This window comes from Lissotriton vulgaris, chromosome 11 (genome assembly GCF_964263255.1).
Source record: "Lissotriton vulgaris chromosome 11, aLisVul1.2, whole genome shotgun sequence".
In the NCBI taxonomy this organism is placed as follows: Eukaryota; Metazoa; Chordata; class Amphibia; order Caudata; family Salamandridae; genus Lissotriton; species Lissotriton vulgaris.
Window position 1 is genome coordinate 124,964,286 of NC_141699.1, and position 22,407 is coordinate 124,986,692.

The 22,407-nt window shown below is 50.7% G+C and overlaps 1 protein-coding gene across 1 annotated transcript in view; it reads left to right on the top strand.

Annotated features, from left to right (window-relative positions):
- Positions 1 to 22,407, top strand: part of CIT (citron rho-interacting serine/threonine kinase) — a 1,473,679-nt gene that overhangs the window by 1,151,024 nt on the left and 300,248 nt on the right. The window contains exon 40 of the mRNA XM_086942878.1: positions 623 to 758. Coding sequence (XP_086799004.1) covers positions 623 to 758 — 136 coding nt within the window. The remainder of the gene's footprint in view (positions 1 to 622; positions 759 to 22,407) is intronic.

Genomic DNA, 22,407 nt, shown 5'->3' on the forward strand with positions numbered 1-22,407 from the left:
AACGTCTGTGCTGTAATGTGTGCATTAGCTAAATCTCCACACGATATGTCAGTTATGGCACAGGGAATCTCCTGAGCTAACTGGAAATAGTCTCAAATTAAGGAGTACAGTAAAACATTTTGATGAATAACTTACTTTTTTTTTTAAAATTGTTTCTTCAATTTCTCAGTTTGCTATAACTTGATCCATGATTAAATGTTGTAATGCTTTGTTGGTGAGATAATCTAGTCTAGTGGTCAAATTATTTAGCATGAAACTGGGAGACCTACTTTTCTCATTTTACCTCATAGTGTGAGCTTGTCCAGATTCTTCCTGTTCTTCTGCTTTTTCGTGTATCCCTTAAAACTAGCTGAATAGCATTATTGAGCCCTGTGTGCAAAATGAAAATGAACAGCACTGTGCCAGAATACAATTAACTAAGATATTGCAGAGGTTATATGTGTTTTTAACCATTGCTCTGCTAATATCTAGGAAATTACATACTTTATTTCTATAAAAGGAATGTTGGATTGTATTTGGAAAGCAAGTTCTTTATATGAGAGAATATATGAAACTAAAGTATTTTTGCTTCTGTTTCATAGATTCTCATTCAAGGCTAATCAGTGTGTATTTCTATGTGCAGATTGTTCTAGTGGGGGCCGAAGAAGGCCTCTATACCTTGAATGTACTGAAGAATGCTCTAACACACATCCCTGGAGTTGGTGCTGTTTTCCAGATCCACATCATCAAGGAGCTGGAGAAGCTACTCTTTATTGCAGGTGGGAGGCCTTTGGGAAGAGTTTATCTGCTTCTTGTGGGAGTGTTTGGAGTTGTTGAAAAATGTGTGGGTGCATTTTTGGATGTTCTGAGAAAGAGGTCCTTCTTGTCTGTTCATGACGGAAGCTTAAGTTGACTCATAAGTGGCCTTGGAGCAACACCCACAGACCTCCAATGTGAACTAAGTCTCTCTTTATCTACCCTGTAAAATTTGAAAGCCTCTTCTCTACCATAAACTTTTCCCAATGTGTGTTTCAGATATACCCTTAACTTCTTTCTCCTCTTCCATCTTATTAAAATGAGTTTGCAGTCTTGACAGTGGAAGCCTTTTTGTTTTGCATTTGATTTGATAGATTTTGTTTAGCATGCAAATTTGATACGTTTTCAGTTCCTCCTGATACAGTAATCCGTACATGTATGCTTTGTAAGTTATATTAATGGTGGTTTGTTATGAAGTTCATGCAGCAGTTGGTGTGACAGATTGGATCATTGGCCCCTGTTTATTGGGGCCAAGGCAATCTAGGAGTGCATGGAAATAGCCTATATTGCCTTTTCCATTGAGATCATGAAACCCAGTGCTGGTAGGTAAATGTATGGGTACATGTTTCACAAGGAGGTTGTAGGCATGAGAGCCTGCAACCATATAAGGATAACTAGGGTGTGCCAGCAAATTTGTTCAAACGCTTAGATGTACTCAAGTGTATGTTTAGGCAATGGTTAAAGCTGAATTCTGATGAGAGGGAAATTATGGTGTGGAGCAAGGGGAGGAGCACCGGTCTCCCACTTTGTGGCTTTTGGAAATGGCAATTTGCCCCTTTTGGGTTTCTGCAGTCTGAACCAAAGTTTTAAGAATACTGTATCTCTGTTGTTACTAACCCAGGTTAATTGCAGTTATATCCAGTTTCCATCACCTATACAAATTGCATAACACCCTATTGCTTATGAACTAGAGAGTAAAATTGCCTTCCTCGTAGCTCTTGTTGACTTTCACTTTTATCAATTCAGTCTATATGGGAGTAACTAGCTGCCATAATGTTGGAAAACAGATGACCTGGAGTGTGCTTGCAAGAGCTGTACTACGTTTATGAATGTAACTCTATGTGCCCAAACTTCACTACTTGCACTGGCTTCCAGTAAGCAATGCATTACATTCATAGTTCTTTGTTCTGTTCATTGACCTACAGTATGTATGGAAACACACGAGCATAGGATTATCCTTTTTTCCACTTAAAAAAGTTTCCTAGATGTATTTTCTGGTGTTTTCTTCTAACCACAGATGCCTCCCTAAAGAATACACAGGAGGCGCTAAAATAGATTTGAAACCTTTTTTCCAGCAATACTCCCACACAAGGCTAGGTGGTTTCGTACAGCTCCGTACTGCCCTAGAAGTTTGTGGAGTTGTATATAAATGCTACTACCCCATCATGTTGACATCAATTTCTTTCTTTGCATGCTTTCTGATACAGAGCCAGAGAGATTTTGTTCTTTCGCTGTCTTGCAAACTAAATTCAGTGTGCGAGGGAACAGTGTCCCCTCCTAAAACTACAGGTTTAAGACCTTGCCATGACAGACCCATACAACATGCATCTCTGGTGTCTGGGCTCGGTACACAATTCGGAGTAGTGCGATAAGTGTGCCCTTGTGCTCAACCCTGGTTAGCTGTGGCTTCGAGCAGCAAGGCTTGACAAAGGAACTTTGTGTAAAGCATTCAACGGCCCAAACAGTGGAATGAGAAAGTCAAGCAACAAGAGAGACAAAAACAATTTCTAAAAATAGAGCATATGTTAATTAATTTTTAGAGTCCTTAATCATCAAAACCCACCGAAGGGTTCCGGAGATCTAGATTTTTAAAGCATTAAATAACTTGTAATTCAACTGCAAACAAGTGTTGATCAACAAGTTTGTAAACTTTTGAAAAGTTTGAAAGAGTTTGTTTGGCAATTCCGGCCCAACTTGGGAGACCAAATCTGACAGGGCAGAGATGTAGGAGGCCTGTAAGGTTAATTTTGACAAGTTACCTGACCAACAGAGCCTTTTCAAGTCCAGTTCCAGCCTTCAGAAAACAACCGCCATAGATGATAACGGAGTGGTCCTGATGCTGGGAAAACAAGAGAAAAGATGCTTCTGGTGTTGTGCGGTTGACAAGGGTGAGTCGCGGTTGAGTCCTCGGTCCACATGTGAGGTGGGGTGACTTTTGCCATGGATCTCAGGGTCACACATGGTCCTCTTTGTGATAGTTAAAGGCCAGCTCGGCTACCAATCTCCCAACACAGTGGTCATAGCGAAAATCCTTCGTGGGGGAAAGTGTCCCTCTTGGTTGACTAATCTAGTGTCTGATGGCACTCCTGAGTCTATCAGACTTGGGTGTCACTTTTGGCTGTCGTGGATCAGTCACTTTGGGCTCCCGGTGGCAGGTAGTGGCTAAACCTCTGTGTTAGCTACCAGCTATCCAATTTGGGCTTGTTCATCTCTTTGGTCCCTGGAGCTGGTGCGAGGGGATCAGCAAACTGATCCTTGAAGTCACTGCTCTGATCTGGGAATCAACTTTTCCCCTGTGCTGGGAGCCACAGGCACAGTCCAAATTCACTAGCCCAATGTGCAGCTGGTGCAGTCCTTCCGACAGTGCAGTCTCTCTTCGTGCAGCTTTAAAGGCTGTAGGGCAATCCTTCTTTGGTCCTTGCTCCAAATCCAATGTATACCGAGATCCAGTGCTTGGGGGCCCATTTATCATGGGAAAGTGCCTCAAAGTGACAGCATGGTCACTCGCCAATGGGCTAGTAGATTTCCTCTTCTTTGGTGATAAAGTTCCAGTGTTTTGTGACATCAGGCAATCCAGAGTGCAACATTCTTGCCACTTTCAAGATGTTGGGCCTCCCCTCAACTGTAAGGAGCTTGGTAGCCCACCCCAGAGGTGTGTCTACCTAAGGGCTATATGCCCATGGGAAAACCGGTTTGGGGGTGGGTTTCCCTCTCTCTCTCCCGGTCTCCAACTTGCCTGCATGAACAAAAGGCAGTCTGCTCAGGAGTGTTATCTTCAGCCTCCCTTTGAATCTCACCTTTTGGGCTAACACCCCGAGTGGCCTTTCTTTTAGAGGAGGTCACACCTCACTCTCTGGCAACTGCCTTTGTTCCTAAGTCTGGGAGTTGCTAACACATCTCCCCAGGCGGGCCAAAAGCGGTCTGTGCCAGAGCCTATGTGAGGACACTGGGCCAGCTGGGTCACAGAATTGTAACTTTCTATAAGTTTCTTAAGTTTAAAAGTGACACCAGTTTCGACTTAGGCACCAGGTCGGATTTAATGCCACAATTAATTTGATACCTTACAGTACCCAGTTAGGTAGTCCCATTCAGAAATTAGCCAGGCTGGGATGCCAACCGCTAACCCTATATTAGCCAATTGGGCTACTAACTTTTCCTCAGCAAAATGACAACTTTAAGTGTTTTGGTGCTAAGACATATATAACATAGCATAACGTAATATGTATTTTTATAGCACATATTCACCCAGAAGGGTATCTTGCTGCTGAACAGCAGATTTATATTGTTACACAACTCAGTGGTACTCATTTTATCGACCTCAGAAGGATGAAAGGCTGAGTAGTCCTGCCAGGATTTGAACCTGCCACCATTAGGTGAAACACAGGCCCCTACATTGGACTCATTAGTCCACTAAGCCACTGGACCCACCTGTATAAACCTAAATGTCTTGCCTAACAATAAACAGCTCCATGTCATGTGGCTCTGTAGGCCTTCCTTAAAGGAGACTTGCATATATTGGCTTTGCCATTAGTTGAAATGGCAAAGTCGAACTAGCAGTGCAAACTCTGCCCTTCCAGTCTCCATTGGCAGGCTGGGGAAATGTTTTCCTTTGTCACACTTAAGGTGGCACAAACAGTGCTGCAACCCTGGATGGACGCTGTCTTACATGCTGTGGGTACCATTTACTTGTGACTTATAAGTAAGTCAGCACTTGATAACATTCAGGCCATCCAGGCTACATTTCCTTCTGGTAATGGCTGCTGTGTCGGGCCTTTGGCTGTGCAACCTGCCGCTTCCACCTGCTCTCTGTCAGCATTTAGAGCAGTCAACCCTCTGGAATCTCTTAAAATCCTCAGGGGCTCAAATCCGGCTCTCCTTCGGACTCCTGCCCGGCCAGGCTTTTGGCAGCTGTGGCAGAGAGTGTGCATACAGAGGTGAACTGTATTGTTAATCTTTCTCTCCAGGCAGCGTCTATTCCTCAAGGGTGGAAGCAGGTGAAGATCTAGCCTCTTCTTAAGAAATCTTCTCTGGATTGCCTTAATCCAGGGAATTACCGACCCATCTCTCTCCTTCCGGCTATTGCCAAGGTCTGTTAAAAGGTGATCAATAAACAACTTAAAGAATATGTGGAGACTGAGGTACTGCTGTACCCAGCTCAATCAGGGTTCAGGGCTTCCCACAGCACTGAGACTGTTTTAGTAGAGGTTGCAGTTGCTATCAGGGAGTGCCTCGACGCCGGCCAGAGGGCAGCATTCATTTTGCTGGACCTCTCGGCGGCGTTCGATATGTTCCCACATGCTCTTCTCTTGGCCCGACTTGCAGAGATTGGTGTATCGGGAGCTGTTTGGGGTTGGCTTAGGTCTTTTCTGGAGGAGCGGGTTGAGCAGATTCGGCTTCCTCCTTTCTCCTCCTCCCCTCAGCTGGTTACCACTGGAGTCCCGCAGGGCTCCTCCCTTAGCCCGCTTTTCTTTAACATTTATGTTACGCCATTGATGTATCTGGCAGAGGAACTTGGGTTCGATGAGAGTCTCTTTTACAACACATGTTAAGAAACTGGCCGGGTGCTGTTTCTGCCTCCTCAAGACTCTGAGGATTTTTTTTCCACTCCTCCCACAAGCAGCAAGAGAAACTGTCACATGTGCTTTGATTCTATCACGCTTGGATTACGCCAATGCCCTCTATGCTGGTGCCCCTGGCTACCTGTTTAAAATACTTCAGGTGGTCCAAAATGCGGCGGCCAGATTGTTATTGGGCATTACGACGAGGAACAGTGTGGCTCTCCAGTTGTGCTCTCTTCACTGGTTGCCTGTTGCTGACAGGGTCAAGTTCAAATCTCTGGTTTTGGCCGCGCTCTCCATGGTTATTGCCCTCTTTATCTTCAGAGGCGCTTCTCGTTTTACTTTCCTTCGCGTGCGCTCCGATCTATGTCCCTGTGCTTAGCTTGGGTTCCGCGCTTCAAGCTCCAGAGGGTGGGTGGTAGCTCTCATGTGGTGAAGGCAAGTGCAGCCTGGAATGCCCTCCCCCTTGCTTTGCGGTCCATCCTGGACCCAGCTGTGTTCAAAAGGAAACTTAAGACTCACTTCTTTGCTTGACAGCTTCTCCTTGTACCCCTCTGGCATCACGCCGGGAAACGTACGAGTATCCGAGCGCGCTACAAATGGATATAACCTAACATAACTTGCCAATTGGGGACAATCCAATTCGATATACCTTTTGTAATGGGTAGGAACATTGGCACTGATGTCTGGTTAGCAGGCCTTGGTGCACTCTGAGTCGAACAACCAGTAGCTAGCAGTCCAAAAGGGGGCAAAAAGTGGGAGGAGACCTGTAAAAACATAACAAGTCATGGCACTCGCATAAATGCCGCTCCAATTCCTTGTGGGGACTCAATCCCGCTCCTGAGGCCATTCCCATGAGAGGTTAAATTTGCGGTCAAAGTCCTACAGTAAGTTGAAATCAAGGTCCTTATGCAAACACACAAAAAATTGAAGTGTGTCCCGACCCTTTCTGTCACTGTATCTAGAGAGAAAGCTGGAAATTTTCATGATGCAAATCAGTCTGAGATTCCAGTCACAAATCTGATTCCCCAACTGATCCCTGTACATCCAGAATTTCCCAGGCCATCAGCAGTGTCCCACCAGGTTTAAGCCACCAAGGACACGAGGCTGCAGATTTCTGATGCACTTCTGGCTCCCTCTGATGCACCTTTATGCCTCAAAGAATCCATAGTGACCTCCAGTCGGGTGGCCATAGATCTGTCCTCATCGCTGTCTGACCCCTTTGGACCGACTCTGGTCCAGCCTTTCACTCTGGTTTCAAGAAATTTTACTGGGACCTTCCAACTCCACGCTCGTTCAGGTGCCATCAGTACTGGAAGAACTGTTGCTGATTCCGATGCCCAACACCAAACTGACTTCAGCCCAATCTCAACCAATGTCACGCTACAAGATTACAAAAGGTCAGTGCATCATTTGCAGTACAGGTTCAATGGGCACCTGAGGTCTTGGGTTTGCAGCTGCCTTCATTCAAGACCAAAATGACATCCTTACGGAAACTTTGCAGCCTAGGTCAGTCACATCTGAGCCCTTTCCCTCCTTTAACAAGGCCCTTTTCTTGGGCAGGGCAATTTCCACGACTGTGTTTGACTGGGTTCTCGCCCGATGTCCAGGGCTCGCCCATGGACGTGCCCTTTGATGGCTCCCACCTCTTTGGCGATAAGGCCGACAGTGCACTGGAGCATTTTAAGGACTCACGGGCATCGGCCAAGTCCTTGGGTCTTTCTACAAAGAACCCTGCCACTCCTGGGTTTCGTTCCTTTAGTGGCCAGGATAGAGGCACCTAGGCATGCTCCTCCAACAAACCTGTGCAGAACCAGCCTCGCCGTCGTGGCTTCCGCAGGGGCGGGTCTGGGAACCAGTGTGTGGGCAGTCCACCTCTACCCCGCTTCTTCCACCTCCAAGCCTTCCTAATCCGAGCTTCAGGGAGCACCCCACGCCGGTGGGTGGCAGGGTCCACCACCATCTCCACCACTGGCACGAAATTACATCAGACAAGTGGGTGCTGCAGATAATCTGCAAAGATTACTCCCTTCCTCTTCAGTCCTCCCCTCCAGCCATGCCACCTCGGTGCCAACGCATGTCGGGGATCATTTGGACCTTCTTCGGCAGGAAGTTACTGCCCTCTTGGCCAAGGGGGCCATTGAGTACGTTATTGAGTACTGCAGGAAGTAGGGAGTGGTTGTTATTCCCACTACTTTCTGGTCACCAAGAAGGACAAGGGGGGCATGCTCCCCATCTTGGACCTCCTGGACGTGAAGCGCTTCCTCCGGCGGGAGAAATTCAAAATGCTGACTCTGGCTCAGGTCCTGTCTGCCATCGACCCTGGAAACTGGATGGTGGCATTGGACTTGTAGGACGCTTATGTTCACATCTCTGTCCTGCCAGCCCACCAGTGCGGCCTGCGGGTCCCGGTAGGCCAGGAGCATTTTCAGTTTGCCGTGCTCCCTTTTGGCCTTACCAGTGCCTCTCTGGTGTTCACGAAGGTGATGGCGGTGGTGGCATCTCACCTGCGCAGGTCAGGTGTGTCAGTCTTCCCCTACCTCGACGACCTGTTGTTGAAGGCGGGCTCGCCCCAGGCAGTCGTCCACCACCTCCAGACTACGGCTGACCCTCCTGCATTTGCTGGGTTCTCCATCAACGTGCCCAAGTCGCACCGAGTCCCTCTCAGAAGCTCCCCTTCATCGGAGTGGTTCTGAATTTGAAGTTGTTTCGGGTTTATCCTCCCGAGTTGCGAGTCCGGGATATTCAGGCTATGATTCCGATCTTTCAGCCTCTATCCCGGGTTTCGGTCAGGATGACCCTCCGGCTTCAGGCCTGATGGCCTCCTGCGTCCTGCTGGTGACACATGCCAGATGGCATATGCGGGCACTGCAGTGGGACCTGACGTTCCAGTGGGTGCAACATCAGGGCAACCTGTCCGATCATGTCCAGATCTCTGAGGGCACTGCACGACAATTGCAGTGGTGGCTCATGAATTGCAATTGGGTCAGCGGCAGATCCCTCTCCCTTCCCCAACCGGAGAACACGGTGGTGACTGACGCGTCCCTCCTGGGATGGGGAGGCCACTTGGGAGAGGCGGAGATCAGAGGTCTCTAGTCTCTGACGGAGTCCCGGCTCCATATCAATGTTCTGGAGCTGAGGGCGATCTGACTTGCACTGAAGGCATTCCTTAGTGCAGGTGTTAACGGACAACACCACCGCCATGTGGTTTTTGCAACAAAAATGCCGGGGTGGGGTCCTGGTCCCTATGTCAAGATGCTCTGCGCCTCTGGACATGGCTGGAACATCAAGGCATTACCTTGGTGGTTCAACACTTGGCAGGTTCTCTGAACTCCAGGGCAGACAAACTCAGCCGTTGGTGCATGATGGATCACGAATGGCGTCTGCACTAGGACGTGGTGCCTGGTCTCTTTCTGCAGTGGGGAGAGCCTTGGTTAGATCTATTCGCCACTGAAGAGAACGCACAATGTTATCAGTTCTGCGCGTTGGAATTTTCAAGGCGGCACTGTCTCAGAGACGCTTTTCGTCACGAGTGGAGTTGCGGTCTGTTGTACGCCTTTCTGCCTATACCACCTCTGCCCAGAGTGCTGAAGAAGATCAGGCGCTACCGGGCCCCAAGTAATTCTTGTGGCTCCTGATTGGGCTCGAAGAGTATGGTATCCCGAGCTACTCAGTATGATCATCGACTCCCCGATCCATCTGCCTCTTCGGGGGGATCTTCTGTCGCAGCATCAGGGGACAGTTCTCCGCCCGAACCTGTCGAGCTTCCACCTCCATGGGTGGAGATTGAGCAGCGACAGTGGACAGCTTTCGCCCTTCCTCCCAAAGTCTGTAATGTCATTCTGGCAGCCAGGCGTCCCTCCACTAAAACTGTATACACATGCAGGTGGAACAAATTTGTGGCATGGTGCACAGCAAAGGCAGTGGATCCCCTTTCTGCCTCTCTTTCTGAGGTTCTTCTGTTCCTTCTATCTCTGGCCCAGCAGGGCTCTGCTCTGGGCACGATCAAAGTTTATCTTTCGGCCATCTCCGCCTTTCTACGGCTTCAAGATCAGCTTTCTCTTTTCAAGTCCCCGGTTGTAACCGTTTCCTCAAAGGCATTACACACACCTTTCCTCTCGTGCCTTTCATAGTGCCTCAGTGGGTCTTAAAATCTTGTCTTGACTTATCTGATGTGCGCTCCCTTTAAGCCCCTTCATAACTGTCCCTTACGTCTTTTCACTTTAAAGACAGCTTTCCTGGTAGCTATCACCTCTGCAAGAAGAGTGAGTGAGCTCCAGGCTCTTTCTTCCAAACCTCCTTTCCTTTCTGTTCATCCAGACAAGGTGGTTTTAAGGACCCGTCCTTCTTTCTTGCCAAAGGTTGTGACGCCCTTCCTCATCAGGCAGACCATCACTTTGCCCAACCTCTTTCCGCCTCCGCATCCTTCAAGGGAAGAGGAGAGGCTCCACCGTCTGGACCCAAAACGTGTTCTTGTATTCTATCTGCAGCATACACAACAGTTCCGGGTGGATGATCAGCTCTTTGTTGGCTACGTGGGTGTCAAAAAAGGTCGGGCTGTGCGCAAACTGACCTTTCCCTGTGGGTCTTTCTGTGCATCAAAGCATGTTACTCCTTGGCCAAGAAGGAGCCTCCTGTGGGGCTGCGTGCCCATTCGACCAGGGCAACTGCAGCCACTACTGCCTTGGGACGCGGCGTTACTGTAGTAATCTGCTTCTTCTGTAATGCATCTCTCTGGCCCTGGTTCTCTGCCTAATGCTCTAGCTATATGATGTCATTTGGAATGTTTTGGATGTTTGTACTTGAAGGTGGAGCTGTTGGAGAAGATGGGCTGAGCAGCCAGGAGGCTGCTCCTGATGGGGCTTATATTAAGACTTACATTGGAATTTACCAAGCTGTAACTTGAAGAATAAACTACAACTACAAGAGCGGTCTACCAGACTTCATTGATTTCTACATTGGCGAGAATCATCAAGCCCCGCTGTTAAAAATGTGACAGAGAACAAATGTCGTGAAAACTGCAGTCAACAACAATATACCGTTTCAACTGTGAGCAATGATTGCAGATTTTGATCACATGCCTTTAAAGAATCATCAAGCCCTGCTGTTAAAAATGTGACAGAGAGCAAATGTGGAGAAAACCTTGGATTGTAGTCTACAGGCCTTTGCGCAGTCTATTGTAACTGTGCAGTGTTTGCCAACCACGACTGGTGTCTCCATGGTATTGAAATGGAATTGCAAGAAGGCCTCAGTTTGTTGTTGTGCCTCTGTGCTCTGTAGCTGACCTGGATTGCCATCAGAGTTAATTCCGTGAGTCAAGTATTGGTGATAAAGATGATTTTAATGTGAGGGTTGCCATGAGCATTGCTGCCTGAAGATAGTCACAGGTACTGTCATTTACACTAATTGAAAACTACATATTACTGAGAATGTCGCTTTGGAAAACTTAGAACTAGTGCAACTGCGCCATCTTCTGGCTATGGAGCGCAATGGCACCAAGAAAAGGAATTAACGGGTTCACTCTGAGAGAAAGGAAGATTCAAAACTGGAACAGTAATGAAATATTGCTATAAGGAGTTAGTGTGTGGGTCAAAGGAAATAGGAAACCCAGAACTGAACTGTGTGAGATGATTGTTAAGTATTAAGTAACTCCCTCGTTTGTTGTGGTGCATGTGATGACGGCTAAGACACTTAGTGACACTGCATTGAATTTGGTGGTATATGCCAATGTAATGTACATCTGCTTTTGATTTGCAACGTGTCATATTCTAAATTGATACTCCATGTGGATTTTCATTTTACAATATTATTATAGGGAGGTGGAATCCCCCCTTTACAATTATTTGGGAGATTACTGCAAGTGTGTGGTTTATAGGGAGGTGGATTCCCCCTTTATGTAGAGGCATGTGTTCTCTTATTGGGCGGTTACTGTGTATTGATTCGTGTGTGGTCCTGCACTAGTATGCCGACGGAACATTATGTGCATTAGAGGATATGTAAATTTTCCTGGTCCTGCAATAGTATTCAGTAGAGGGTGTCCTTGGTAACTGGATGGTATATTATAGTGTGTGCAGTAGAGGGCGTATGGTATTCCCTGGTCCTGCCATTTGTTTAAGTTTACGACTGCTATATTACTACTTTATTACTTATATTACTACATTTACTATGTCATTATTATTATTATCATGATTATTACATAGAGAAGGCTGTCTTACTGTTTAATACTTACATAATTACTATTGCATCATTATTATTATTATTATTACTACTACATAGGGAAGGCTATTTTATTACTTACATTACTATTTTCTCTTTATTGCATTGCATTATTATTATTATTACATAAGGAGAGTTTGGCTCATATTATTATGGTGTTCTTTTACGTTTACTTCTGGAATGTTTATCTTCTCTTCCTATGTTTATATATGTGTATACTATTTCATTTAGTTAAATATTATAAAGGGGAAGACGTGTAGTAATCTGCTTCTTATGTAATGCATCTCCCTAGCCCTGGTTCTCTGCCTGATGCTCTAGCTATATGATGTCATTTGGAATGTTATGGATGTTTGTACTTGAAGGTGGAGCTGTTGGAGAAGATGGGCTGAGCCGCCAGGAGGCTGCTCCTGATGGGGCTTATATTAAGACTTACATTGGAATTTACCAAACTGTAACTTGAAGAATAAACTACAACTACAAGAGCTGTCTACCAGACGTCATTGATTTCTACAGTTACCTTGCAGGACATTTGTCAGGCAGCTACGTGGGCCTCGCTGCACACGTTTACCAAGCATTACTGCCTTGGCAGTCAAGTCCGGAGAGACGGCTTCCTTGGCCGTATCTGCTCTCCGTGACTTCCTGGTGTAATTTTGTTCGCAGGTCACCTCCCGGGTTGGTGTTTCTGGGGTATGTATTCTAAGGTAAGGAATCTATGACTAACGTGTCTCTTTCAGATGCACAAGTTACTACTTGTGTAACGATATATCTGTAAAAGACATTAGTTAGTGATAGATTCCTTACCACCCCACCCATCCTCCCTGTTCTGCGACCTAATTACTAGGGTTAAGGTCATCCCCTTTTAGGGCCCTAGTTTTATTCACCAATGGTCAGTATCTTGCATGGCTCTGCGTTCCTGGCGCGGAAAGTTGTGTACAGAACTGACGTCCGCGCGCATGAGTGGCGCCTAAGTACTCTCTATGACGTCCTCTCGGCGCTGACGATGCCAGTGACGGACGCGGTGCCGTAGGACGCCACCTACTGATGCGCAGGGGTACTGCTAATCAAACCTTTCCAGATCCAGTTTGACGCCTGGGGATATTTTAAGGTACCGAATCTATCACTAACTAATGTCTCTTACAGATATAACGTTACACAAGTAGTACCTTGTGCTTTCTTCTGCCAGACTTGCATTGAGGTTGGTGAACGCTGCATGCCTATTGGGCCATTATCCCAACTCATTGTGGGTAAACGGTTGAACAGATGCTGCCTCAGGTCCTGGACAAGGCTCAAGCCATGCGGTCCAATGCAGTATCAGGTGGGAGATATGTGGCAGAGTTCACCATTCATTGTGGGCTTGACACCCCCGACTTGCTTGGCAGAGCAATCTCATTGACAGTAGGTTTTTGACGCCACACCATGCTGAGAACTTCTGTTTTTTCTGGATATATCCAGGCTTCCCTTATGGCATGCCATTTGATGGCACCTGTCTCTTCGGAGACCAGGCTATAATACCGAGGTTTCAGACTCTATCCTGAATTTCTGTGCGAATGACACTGAGGGTGTTCAGCCGCATGGCCTCCTGCATCCTAATAGTGACTTTTGCCAGATGAGATATTCGGGCTCTGCAGTGGAACCTGAAGTTCCAGTGGGTGCAGCACCAGGGGCATCTCTCATTCATGGTCCATCTCATTGAGAAAACTGCAGAGGACCTACAGTGGTGGCTGACCAACCCATTGAGTCAGAGGCAGACACCTCTCCCTTCTCAAACTAGATCACACAGTAGTTACTCCTGGGATGGGGTGGCCATCTGGGACAGGTTGAGGTCAGAGGTTGAGATCAGAAGACTTTGGTCTCTGGTGAAGTCCAGGCTCTACATCTACTTACTGGAGCTCCGAGCAATTTGCTTGGCATTGAAAGCTTTCCTTCTATCAAGGGAAATCTGGTTCAGGTGTTCACGGTCAATACCACTGCCATGTGGTACTGCAATAAACAGGGGAAGGTGGGGTTGAACACCCTTAGTCAAGAGGCCATGCATCACTGGCTGAAACAGTAGGACATATCCCTTGTGGTGTAACACCTGGCAGATTACCTGAACGCCAGGTTGGTTGAACTCCGCCATCAATGCCTAGCAGATCACAAATAGTGAATCCATCCGGAGGTGGTGCAAGGTCTCTTTCAGCAGTGGGGAGAACCTTGGTTAGACCTGTTCGCCTCCGCCGAGACTGCGCATTGTCATAACTGCTACATGTTAGAGTTTCCAGGATGGCACTCGCCTGGCAGTGCTTTTTGTTTCAAGTGGAGCTCAGGCCTCCTGTACCCCTTTCTGCCACTACCACTCCTGTCCAGGGAGCTTAGGAATTTGAGGAGCGACCGGACCCAAGTCTTTCTTGTGGCTCTGGAATGGGCACGGAGAGTCAGGAATCCCAAGCTTCTCCAACTGAGCATCGATCCTCCGATCTGATCAGACTGCCCATTCGGGAGGATCTTCTCTCGCAGCAGCAGGGAAGGGTCCTCCACCCGAACCTGTTCAATCTACGCCTTCTTGTTTGGAGATGTGGCAGTTGACAGCATTCAACCTTCCTCCCTAAGTCTGTAATGTTATTTTGGCAACCTGGCGTCCCTCTACCAAGACCTTGTATGCCTGACGGTGTCGAAAATTTGTGAAATATTGATCAGAAAGTTCTATTGATCCTCTTTCTGCTTCCTTCTATCTGAAAGAGACAATTAGTTATAGATTCCTTACCTTGTGAATAACCCCTAGGCGTCAGACTGAATCCAGAGAATTGTTTCGTCAGCAGTACCCCTGGCGTCCGTCGGCTCCGCATTAGTCGTTGGCTTCGTGGTCGCCGGATGACGTTGCAGCAGCTACTTAGATGCCGCCCTCGTTTGCTGATGTCAGTTATTTCTTTGTCCACCCCAGCCAGTGCAGATCCAGAGAGAGAGCGGTGCCCCCATCACTTTTTGACTGACTTTTTTGCGACTATTGTCAACACCGTTTTCGACTCCTGGTGCCTGGTTTCAAGGCTTGCGGTTCCTGCCGAAAACTGATGTCGGTGACTGATCCGCACCGCATGTGCCTGTGGCAACTCAAACGCAACCACGATCCCAAGTCATGTTCCGACTGCCGGACTGTGAATCTGAAGTCTTTGCACAAGCGGTCCCGAAAGCTTCTCGAGGCCCGGCAGCCCCCTCCACGCCATTCAAGGTCCCGGTCGCACGGAAGGTCGAGGAGCCACAACCACCACTCTTCCTCGAAGTCTTCGCTCTCCTCCGGTAAGTCGAAGCACAAGAAGAAGTCGAAGAAGCATCATCGCTTTTTGACTTCTCACCGTCCGTCGGCCCATGCGACGAAGAAATGCTAGTGGTGCCCCTCCCGAACGGTCGACTCAGAGTTTCCCTCCTTTTCCGGGACCCGGAGAGACCCCTACCCAGCTTCACAGCTTTTACGAAGGGATGCATCCCATCTTTGGGCAGCCCAACTCAGCTGACATGTCTCCAGGACCCTCACTCGGCCGGGGGGCTTGGGGCGTCGATGGCTCTGGTGCCGCAGGGTCCCTTGGATCCAAGCCTGGATCCGGATCGGCAACGGTCGACCTCATAACACCTGCACCGGCACCACGTCCCCACCCAGCGCGACCCCGGCCTCCCCCGACATGGACACGGAGCCGGACCGACGCAGATAGGTACTTTTTTTACCCCTGTTCTACCCTGATACTTTCAGAGCAGATTGGCAACCAGAGATGGGTGAGGAGGACTGGGAGGGATCTGGAGACCCTTTAACTGACCAGTTGGAGTATGATTCGGACTGGAGAGAGGAGTTTTGGGAAGCCAGTGGTCTGGATACCTCCCCAGACCTTGGCCTATTGTCTCCTCCTACCGTGACTACGGAGTAGAGAGCTTCTTACACAGTGGTGTTGCATAGGGCAGCCAAGGCTCTCAACTTCGAGCTACCTACGGTGGAGGTCAGGACAAACCCCCTGACAGAGGTGCTCCAACCGGGCCGTGAGCTCTTAGGAGCCCCTGCTGCTGTTTAATGAAGCCTTCACTGACATCCTTTTGGGCACCTGGTCCAGGCCCAACACAGGGGCTCCTGTGGATAGAATAATTGCCCGACGCCACCGCCCGTCTCCGGGCCCCCTCCTCTCCCAACACCGCACCCCTGAGAGCTTGGTGGTCCAAGCCTCAACGTCCAAAGGTGCATTTCCTACCACACCAACTGATAGGGAATCCTAAAAACTGGACTATCTTGGGAAGAAAATGTTTTCTTTCTCCAGCTTGGGACTGTGGTCAGTAAACACTGCCTGTCTGTTGGGTCATTACACCCACTCTGTGTGGGATACGGTAGCGCAGGTGCTGCACCAGTGCCCGGAGGAGGCCCGGGCCATGCTCTCGTGTGCAGCCGCCGAGGGGAGAGACGCAGCCAAGCTTACCATATGATGTGGACTGGACACCTGTGACTCGCTAGGCAGGACAATGTCAATGTCAGTAGCTCTTCGACGCTACGCCTGGCTGTGGTCGGCTGGTTTCTCTGGGAATGTCCAAGTCGCCCTCATTGACATGCCCTTTGATGGTCGTCGCCTGTTTTTCGACAAAGCAGACAGCGAGCCAAAGCAATTTAAGGACTCTCGGGCTATGGCCAAGTCCTTGGGCCTCTCTACCCGTCCTGCGCAGTCTGCTTTTTGCCCCTTACGTGGCTAGGGAAGGGGTACCCCGCCACGTTCCTCCCAGTGCCACAGGCCGGCGCAAGTTGTTCAGCCCCTGGGTGGCCGGGGACGTGGGAACCACCACCGTGGGTCTGGGGTCCAGCGAGCGGGCCAGTCCACCATCGCCCCCTCTGCAGCAGCCTCCAAACCCTCCTAGTCCGACCTATCAGGGCCACCAATCACCAGCAGGTGGCAGGATTCACCATCACCTCAGACAGGTGGGTTTTGCAGATAGTCGGAAGGGGTTACTCCCTCCTGTCAAGACTACCCTCCCAGCCATGCCACCTCAGTACCATTGAATGTCGGAGGATCATCTGGCCCTTCTCCAACAGAAAGTTACGGCTCTCTTGCGAAGGGAGCCATCAAGCGAGTTCCGGCCCCAGAAGTAGGTTGTAGTTGCTATTCCCACTACTCTCTGGTGCTAAAGAAGGACAAAGACCTGTATCCTATCTTGGATCTCAGGAACATCAACCGCTTCTTCCGGAAGGAGAAGTTCAAAATGTTGATGCTACCTCAGGTTCTCTCTGCCCTCGACCCTGGAGACTGGATGGTAGCGTTGGACTTGCAGGACTTTCACATCGCCTTCCTGCCGGCCCACCAGTGTTACCTGCCGTTCACGGTGGGCCACAAGCACTTTCAGTTTACCATGCTCCTCTTTGGCCTTACCAGCGCCCCTCGGGTGTTCAAGAAGGTGATGGCGGTGGTCGCAGCTCATCTGCACAGATCAGGAGTTCCAGTCTTCCCCCTATCTGAACAACTGGCTGTTGAAGGCGGACTCGCCCCAGGCAGTCGCCTTCCACCTCCAGACTACGGCAGAACTCCTGCATTCGCTGGGGTTCACTATGAACTTACCGAAGTCACACCTGACTCCCTCTCAGAAGCTCCTCTTCATAGGAGCGGATCAGATTGTGACTACTAGCCGCAGATTCCTTAACGTGGAATTATCCCCAGGCCTGAGACTGGATCCTGAAAAAATGTTGCCAAAGCATCCCCGCGTGCCGGGGTGACGTCATCACGTGACTCCGCCCAGGCGTCGTCCGCGTACGTGACGTCAGCGAGGTCACATAAGTCCAACCGGGATGCGCCTACGTCAATTTTTTCCTTTTCTGCATGCAACGCGTATCCAGTTTGTTCTCTGGCCTGTTTAGGCCTCTCCCTTCACTATTGCTAGTGTTTGTGGGAACAGTGTGCGGATGCCTTCGGGCTTTAAGATGCCTTGTGGACGGACCATCACCTCATTTGCATGTGGTGCTTGGGGGAATATCGCGGCTGCACTGATTGCGAGGCGTGCCAACAGTTGAAGCCGAAGACGAGGCTGGAGCGCCGGATGAAACTTCTTTCAGCTCGCCTGTCCAAATCGGCTTCATCACCTCGATCAGCTTCTGCGGAAGGTTTTCGAAACCGCAGAAGTCATCGTCGTCTTCATCCCTCTCCTATGCCCCAAGAGAGGTGCTCCCCTGTCGGTAAGTGTCGCACTTTGTCCCAGAGGGTTGGTTTCCCGCCTGTTGGGGGTGTGGGCTCTCCACGGGTGATGCAGCCCCGCGTATCGTCCCCCTATCCTCCGTTCCCCAGTGAGGGGGCGTCGAAATCCCAGATGGAGACATATGAGGCGGCTTTGCAGGCCTCGCTGGCTTCTCCTTTCCCTCCAGGGACGTCTGCAAAGCCCTTGCGTTGTGCGGGCCCCCGCTGCATCACCGGCGGCTCCGGCCCCAGCGACGTCTGGCTCAAGTCTAGGCTTGGAGGATGAGGTGCCGTTGGGGTGCAGCCCTTCGGGATTCCCTCCTCCGGACCACAGCGCTTCTACTTTGCCGCAAACTCCTGCAGGAGTCCTTGTGGTGCCGCGGGATGTCGCCGGGCTCGGGTCGCATCCCCAAGTCCCTCTCGGCCCTATGGACAGGCAGCGATCTTGTCTGATGCCTAGGTGACGCAGTTACAGCGCCGGCAGCTGCTGGCCCTGGTGGCGCCACAGGGGTCGGCGGACCCTCCTCATGGGTCGAGGCTGGCGAGGGATTCCTTGTCACTCCCCGGACCCTCTTGTCCCTCCGTGCAGGCGGCTGTCTGAGGTAGAGCCGGTGCCCTCCCTTAGCCGCCCGGCTCCAGCCCAGCCCTGGTCTCCTGCGCCGTGTGGCAGAGGCCAGTCCGGCGTCTCTTTTGGCAATGGACGATGGTGACATCCTGCCTCAGGTTGCGGACTCTACAGCGCCGGCCAGATGTCGGGCTGGGGACTCGTCTTCGGACGCTCCCTCTTCCCCGGAGGTTGGGCGCCTGCTGGTGTCATCCTTGCCGGAGACGGGCCGCTGTGTCGTGGCTTTTGCTCTGGCGTCATCGAAGGACGGCTCCTCCTCGTTGCTGCGGTTTTCGCCGAGGAGCCACTCCTCAGCCCCTCTTCCTCCTTTCCGGGCCTGGTCCTTTTGCTTCAGGGATGGACGCCTTGGCTTGCAGCCGTCGCCTACGGAGGAGCTACTTTCCCTGCCGCGGGGCCCTACGGAGGCAGGTGCGTCCTTCGCTCGCGCTGTTTCCACAGCTGTGGGTATTTTGCGCATGGGAGATCCGGCTGCCCATTTCCCCGCAGATCATCTCCTGGAAGTTCTCCACCAGGGCTCAGGTGGTAAGGAGCTTCTGCTTCCTTTTGATGGTTCGCTCCGTTCTTCTCTGATGGGGACTTGGGGGTGTCCTGCCACGGAGATCCGGAGCCCCAACACCTTCTGCACCGTCACCTTCCAGCACCGCGGGACCCGGTGTGTCTCTCCCTCCACCCCTCTCCAGAAGCCCCCTTTTGCAGACAACCTTTCCCTCCCTGCCACCTCTGTTGTCTTCACCATCATGGGAGACCCGCTGGCTGGACTCTTGGGGGCGCAATATGTTCGCTTTGACCCGTGCAGCTTTGCGGGCCCTTAACACTCTGTGTGTTGGCTAGGGCCAATTCTTGCTTGTGGGACTCGGCGGAGTTCCTTGGGTCTGCCACTTCTCAGGAGGGTGCTGGTGCTGATTTGCGGCACCATGCGTTAGATGGCCATGAGCTGGCGGCGTTTATTCTTCGCTCCACTCTGGACATCTCGGCGGTGCTTGGTCGTGCCATGGCGTCTTCGATTGCCCTTCGCCGCCATGTTTGGCTTCGGGACAGTGTGTTTTTGGAAAACGTTCGGGAACGGCTGGTGGATCTTCCCTTCGATGGCACTCTGTTGGTCCATGCCCCTGCAAACTCGGCCATCCAGAGGTTCTTGACGGGGCTTCGGCCTCCTCCTCCTCTGCCCCCTCAGTGACCTGTGAGTTGATTTTTGGGAGATGTTCTTCCGTTGGGGCGGGTCGCCCCAGTTGTGTGATTGGTGTGCTTCATCTGTATTTGTTGGGACTGTGGTTTTGTTGGCTGCTGGCCGGCCCTTCTTGACTGTGTGGTTTTGCTTTGGGTTTTCTACTCCAGGTTGGCCCTGAGATTAGGCCTCCTGTTTTTTCTCTTTGGCTGCTTGATAAGCCTTCTGCAGGGGGGTTTTCCCACTGATCTTTCTGTTGTCCTCTGCTACCGAAGTTTCTTCCTAAGAGGGTTCCCATTTCTTGGGACTTAACATACCCTATGTGGGGTAGTGGTAGCTGTTATATAGCTCCTTTGTGCTTGGAAGCTGCGGTCACCTTCAGGCCTCTGCTCTCCTTGGCGTTACAGTATGTTGCAGGTGCAGCTCTCTCATTGTGTGCGGACTCCTCTCCTTGGCGTGTCCGGCCCTTGTTCGCCTTCCTGCTCTGTCTTCTGTGGGCGTCTGGCTTGCCCTGACTCCATTGTCCTGTGGGTTCTTTGCCTCTTGCTATGCTGCCGGCGTTTTGTTTTTCTGCTCCATTGTGCCTTCTGAGCACTATGGTGGGTCGGCTGTTCTCCGCCATCAATGCCTAGCAGATCACAAATAGTGAATCCATCCGGAGGTGGTGCAAGGTCTCTTTCAGCAGTGGGGAGAACCTTGGTTAGACCTGTTCGCCTCCGCCGAGACTGCGCATTGTCATAACTGCTACATGTTAGAGTTTCCAGGATGGCACTCGCCTGGCAGTGCTTTTTGTTTCAAGTGGAGCTCAGGCCTCCTGTACCCCTTTCTGCCACTACCACTCCTGTCCAGGGAGCTTAGGAATTTGAGGAGCGACCGGACCCAAGTCTTTCTTGTGGCTCTGGAATGGGCACGGAGAGTCAGGAATCCCAAGCTTCTCCAACTGAGCATCGATCCTCCGATCTGATCAGACTGCCCATTCGGGAGGATCTTCTCTCGCAGCAGCAGGGAAGGGTCCTCCACCCGAACCTGTTCAATCTACGCCTTCTTGTTTGGAGATGTGGCAGTTGACAGCATTCAACCTTCCTCCCTAAGTCTGTAATGTTATTTTGGCAACCTGGCGTCCCTCTACCAAGACCTTGTATGCCTGACGGTGTCGAAAATTTGTGAAATATTGATCAGAAAGTTCTATTGATCCTCTTTCTGCTTCCTTCTATCTGAAAGAGACAATTAGTTATAGATTCCTTACCTTGTGAATAACCCCTAGGCGTCAGACTGAATCCAGAGAATTGTTTCGTCAGCAGTACCCCTGGCGTCCGTCGGCTCCGCATTAGTCGTTGGCTTCGTGGTCGCCGGATGACGTTGCAGCAGCTACTTAGATGCCGCCCTCGTTTGCTGATGTCAGTTATTTCTTTGTCCACCCCAGCCAGTGCAGATCCAGAGAGAGAGCGGTGCCCCCATCACTTTTTGACTGACTTTTTTGCGACTATTGTCAACACCGTTTTCGACTCCTGGTGCCTGGTTTCAAGGCTTGCGGTTCCTGCCGAAAACTGATGTCGGTGACTGATCCGCACCGCATGTGCCTGTGGCAACTCAAACGCAACCACGATCCCAAGTCATGTTCCGACTGCCGGACTGTGAATCTGAAGTCTTTGCACAAGCGGTCCCGAAAGCTTCTCGAGGCCCGGCAGCCCCCTCCACGCCATTCAAGGTCCCGGTCGCACGGAAGGTCGAGGAGCCACAACCACCACTCTTCCTCGAAGTCTTCGCTCTCCTCCGGTAAGTCGAAGCACAAGAAGAAGTCGAAGAAGCATCATCGCTTTTTGACTTCTCACCGTCCGTCGGCCCATGCGACGAAGAAATGCTAGTGGTGCCCCTCCCGAACGGTCGACTCAGAGTTTCCCTCCTTTTCCGGGACCCGGAGAGACCCCTACCCAGCTTCACAGCTTTTACGAAGGGATGCATCCCATCTTTGGGCAGCCCAACTCAGCTGACATGTCTCCAGGACCCTCACTCGGCCGGGGGGCTTGGGGCGTCGATGGCTCTGGTGCCGCAGGGTCCCTTGGATCCAAGCCTGGATCCGGATCGGCAACGGTCGACCTCATAACACCTGCACCGGCACCACGTCCCCACCCAGCGCGACCCCGGCCTCCCCCGACATGGACACGGAGCCGGACCGACGCAGATAGGTACTTTTTTTACCCCTGTTCTACCCTGATACTTTCAGAGCAGATTGGCAACCAGAGATGGGTGAGGAGGACTGGGAGGGATCTGGAGACCCTTTAACTGACCAGTTGGAGTATGATTCGGACTGGAGAGAGGAGTTTTGGGAAGCCAGTGGTCTGGATACCTCCCCAGACCTTGGCCTATTGTCTCCTCCTACCGTGACTACGGAGTAGAGAGCTTCTTACACAGTGGTGTTGCATAGGGCAGCCAAGGCTCTCAACTTCGAGCTACCTACGGTGGAGGTCAGGACAAACCCCCTGACAGAGGTGCTCCAACCGGGCCGTGAGCTCTTAGGAGCCCCTGCTGCTGTTTAATGAAGCCTTCACTGACATCCTTTTGGGCACCTGGTCCAGGCCCAACACAGGGGCTCCTGTGGATAGAATAATTGCCCGACGCCACCGCCCGTCTCCGGGCCCCCTCCTCTCCCAACACCGCACCCCT